Source organism: Vombatus ursinus, unplaced genomic scaffold (genome assembly GCF_900497805.2).
Source record: "Vombatus ursinus unplaced genomic scaffold, bare-nosed wombat genome assembly UNPS02014858.1, whole genome shotgun sequence".
Taxonomy (NCBI): domain Eukaryota; kingdom Metazoa; phylum Chordata; class Mammalia; order Diprotodontia; family Vombatidae; genus Vombatus; species Vombatus ursinus.
The window spans coordinates 1,989,892-1,993,618 of record NW_020954636.1 but is presented as its reverse complement, the minus strand read 5'-3'; the positions used below and the strand labels follow the sequence as shown (position 1 = coordinate 1,993,618).

General features: G+C 35.3%; 1 protein-coding gene across 1 annotated transcript; it reads right to left on the bottom strand.

Moving 5' to 3' along the window:
• Nucleotides 1-2,045: 2,045 nt before the first annotated feature.
• Nucleotides 2,046-3,011, bottom strand: LOC114027316 (olfactory receptor 2A1/2A42-like). Its single transcript, XM_027841296.1, has one exon. It carries the CDS (start codon nt 3,009-3,011, stop codon nt 2,046-2,048), a length of 966 nt encoding a protein of 321 aa, XP_027697097.1.
• Nucleotides 3,012-3,727: the final 716 nt, after the last annotated feature.

The window sequence follows — 3,727 nt, the reverse complement described above, 5'->3', positions numbered from 1 at the left end:
AAACCACCAAATGGGAGGGAGCTTACCTTTGTAGTAAATTTATCTGAAAAAAGTCTGATATCCAAAATACATAAGGAACTACCATAAATATATAAGACCAAGAGCTATTTATCAATGGATATGTTGTCAAATATGAATAAACCATTCTCAACAGATTGTAAGTCATTCTCAACAGATTATACAAGGGTTGTTGAATTGCTAATAAGAAAAAATGCAAATTGAAAACAATTCTGGCATATAAATTCAGGACAAGAAAATTTATAAACATGTCTTAAAGGGAAGAGGGGTATAGTCAAAATTGGAGGGGTTGTGAAAGGATAAGCATATAGATACATTGTTAGTGAAGCTATGAATTGAGAATTATGCTAAAAATAGCTAAAGTGTCCATACCTTTTCTTTAGATATCTCACTTCTTGGTATATATTAAAAAAAGACAAATAGAAAAATCCCATATAGATAAATATATTTGCAGCAGCATTTTTTTTATAGTTGCAAATTACTGGAAAAAATGATTGAGCTATGTCTACACAAACTTTTGCACACAAATTTGACATGATATTATTACACTGCAATAAATAATGAAAATGAAAATTACACCTATGCATGGGAAGATACAGAAGCAAAGTGATACAAAATAAACAGAATCAAGGATAAAAATATATACAATGGCAAAAATCCAAAACAATAACATAAATAAAACTGAACACTGCATTTATGACAACCAAATTTGATTTGAAAAGAGATGAAAAAAATGTGCTCCCAATAGGCTTTGAAGAGGTGATGATTTAAAGGATGTGGAAAAATTGGGAAACTAATTCATTGTTGGTGGAATTGTGAAATGAACCAACCATTTTGGAGAGCATTATGAAATTATGCCTAAAGAGTTATTAAACAAACTACGTCCTTTGACAAAGATGATTAGGGGAAAAGGAAAAGACGTTATATGTTCTAAAATGTTTATAGCAGTTTTCTATGTGGTGGCAAAGATTGGAATTTGCAGGGATTCCTATCAATTAGGGGATGACTGAACAAGTTATCGTATATGATTATGAGGGAATACTATTGGGCTAGGAGAAATGATAAGCTCAATGATTTTAGAAAAACATGGAAAGACTTGCACAAAATAATGAAGAGTAAATTAGCAGAACCAAGAGAACATTGTATACAGTAATAACAATATTATTTTAATAATGACTTTGAGTGAATAAATTATTTTGTCTAATATAAATACCCAAATTAACTATAAAAGACATATGAAGAAAGATGATATATGCATCCACAGAAAGAACTGATAAATAGAAGTTTGTATAGAATAATTTTACATATATATGTATATTTGTGTTTAATGGTAGCTATCTCTAGGACAGGGGGAGGGAAGAAAAAGGGGAAAAAAGGAAATTTACATAATTTTGTTGGATATTTGAAAGGAATAGCAAGTTGTGTATAATGGATTTGCAGTTTCACGTGCAATCATCTTTTTTTTAATTGTACTGTGTTATGGAAATGCATGTTTTATTCCTTAAATTAAAAATAAAATAAATTTGAAAAAAGAGGTGATTATTAATATGTAACAAAGAACATAAAGTCATAATTGATTGATACTTTGATTAGTTTTTCTGATTTTTTTTTACCCTTTGTAACAAGTGATGGTTGTCTGGGTAGGAAAGGAGCAGGTATACAAGTGATATAAAATAAAAAAATCTAACAATTTTCAAAAGAATACAAATTAATGAACAGTCATTAATGCATGTACTTTCTTAATTGTCTGCACTAATATCCAAGGTCTGATGGAAGGGGTCTCAGAACAAGTGAGTTTCAATGGGAGCATAGGATGGATTAGCCCATGTCATGGGAAGAAAGGTAAGATGAGGAGGACAATAAAGTCGGACATGAAATAATTCTAATTGGGGTCACCAGCAGAAAAAGGCAATATGAGAATTCTGGAGTTTAAAAAAAAAACAGGGTGATTTAATTCCATTCCACTTAATCCCTAAATTGTTACAGAGCCCATAGACTCCTCCATAAATAAAGCTCCATGCAGTCTCTTAAATGGGCAATCTCCTTAGGGCCCCCTTTACTGCTGCATTTCTCAGGCTATAGATCAAAGGATTTAGAGTAGGATTAAAGAAGCTGTAGAACAAGGAAAGAATTTTCTGTTGCTCCTCAGAGTTCCTTGAGTTAGGGGCCATGTAAGCGATGGTGGCACTACCAAAGAAAAGCCCAACCACACACAGGTGTGACGAGCAGGTGGAGAAGGCTTTTTTTCGGCCTTCCCCTGAGTGGATTCTCAAGATAGCATTGAGGATACGAGTGTAGGAGATTAGGATGAAGCAGAGGGGTCCAACCAAGATAAACACACAGGCAGCAAAGATGACCATTTTGTTGAGCCACATGTCTGCACAGGTAAGTTTCAGTACAGATAGGATTTCACAGAAGAAGTGATTGATTTCCGGAGGCCCACAGAAGGGCAGCCTGAGGAGGAGAAGCACATGGACCAAGGCTAGAAAGAATTCACATGCCCAGGATGTGATAGCAAGTGCAATACACACTCTCCAGCTCATAATGAGAGTATATCTGAGTGGATGACAGATTGCCACATACCGGTCATAGCTCATCATTAGCAGCAGAAGGCATTCTGTGAGGGCAAACATCAAAAAGAGATAAGTCTGCATTATGCAACCTGCAAAGGAGGTAGGCTTGGCTGGATCCAGGAGATTTGCCAGCATCTGGGGGACCGTGCTTGAAGCATAAGAGATGTCAACAAGAGCCAGTTGTGAAAGGAAGAAGTACATGGGAGTGTGGAGTCGGGAGTTAAGACAAATCAGCCCCAGGATGACTCCATTTCCCAGCAGAGTGAAGATGTAGAGTAGGAAGAAGAGCCCAAAGAGAACTAGGTGCATCTTAGGGCTAACAAGAAATCCCAGCAGAATGAAGTCTGTCACTGTGGTCTGATTGTTGTCCACATCCCTATGATGAAAACAAAGACAATGGAGGAATATATTAAAATGCATAGTTTAATTCACTTCCACTCAATCCCATGGAGGAAAAATATTTGCTGATCTTTGTTAATCCTTCTTTTGTAATGTTGGGGGAGAGGGCAGAGAGAGGAAGGCTTCTGAAACCAGTAAGAAACATTTCTAATGATTCTTAACTTGTTCTCCTATAAAGAAATTATAGATTATTTTGATCTGCTTTATAACTGTTGCCATTCCCAAAGTTAAACTTCAAAAATGATCTGGAGATACAGAAAACTATATATGTGTGCAGCTACACAAGGATACAGAAGTACTATGTAAACTGTTGAAGTATAAGAAGAGGTTATGTCTGTTGTGATGGGAAAAAAGAATGTTATACTATCTTAGGAAAAATGTTATACACTATCTTATTCCAATCATGGTTTCCCTCAAAGCTTCATTGAGAGGATGAGCTATTTCGAGGTTTATGGAACAATTGGTCAGGGTCAGAGGCAGAAATAAGTGAGGATGTATTATTACTTCTACCCACTTAGTCTGAGGAGATCTGCATCTGACACCTTGTTCAAAAACAAAACAAAACAAAACAAAACAAAACAAAACAAAACAAAAAAAGAAAAACTACTATTCATCCTGTCCTGTGAGCCCAAGGTAACCTGGGAATGGATGATTCTGTTACTATGCATAATGAATAGGTCAAAGTTCTTAAAAATCTAGGCCACATTGATGATGAAGGTCCACGGGTTATTTTTTTA

Bases quoted from the DNA above. Each gene is read 5' to 3' on its own strand.
- LOC114027316 (XM_027841296.1), bottom strand. From the start codon at position 3,011: ATGCATTTTAATATATTCCTCCATTGTCTTTGTTTTCATCATAGGGAT.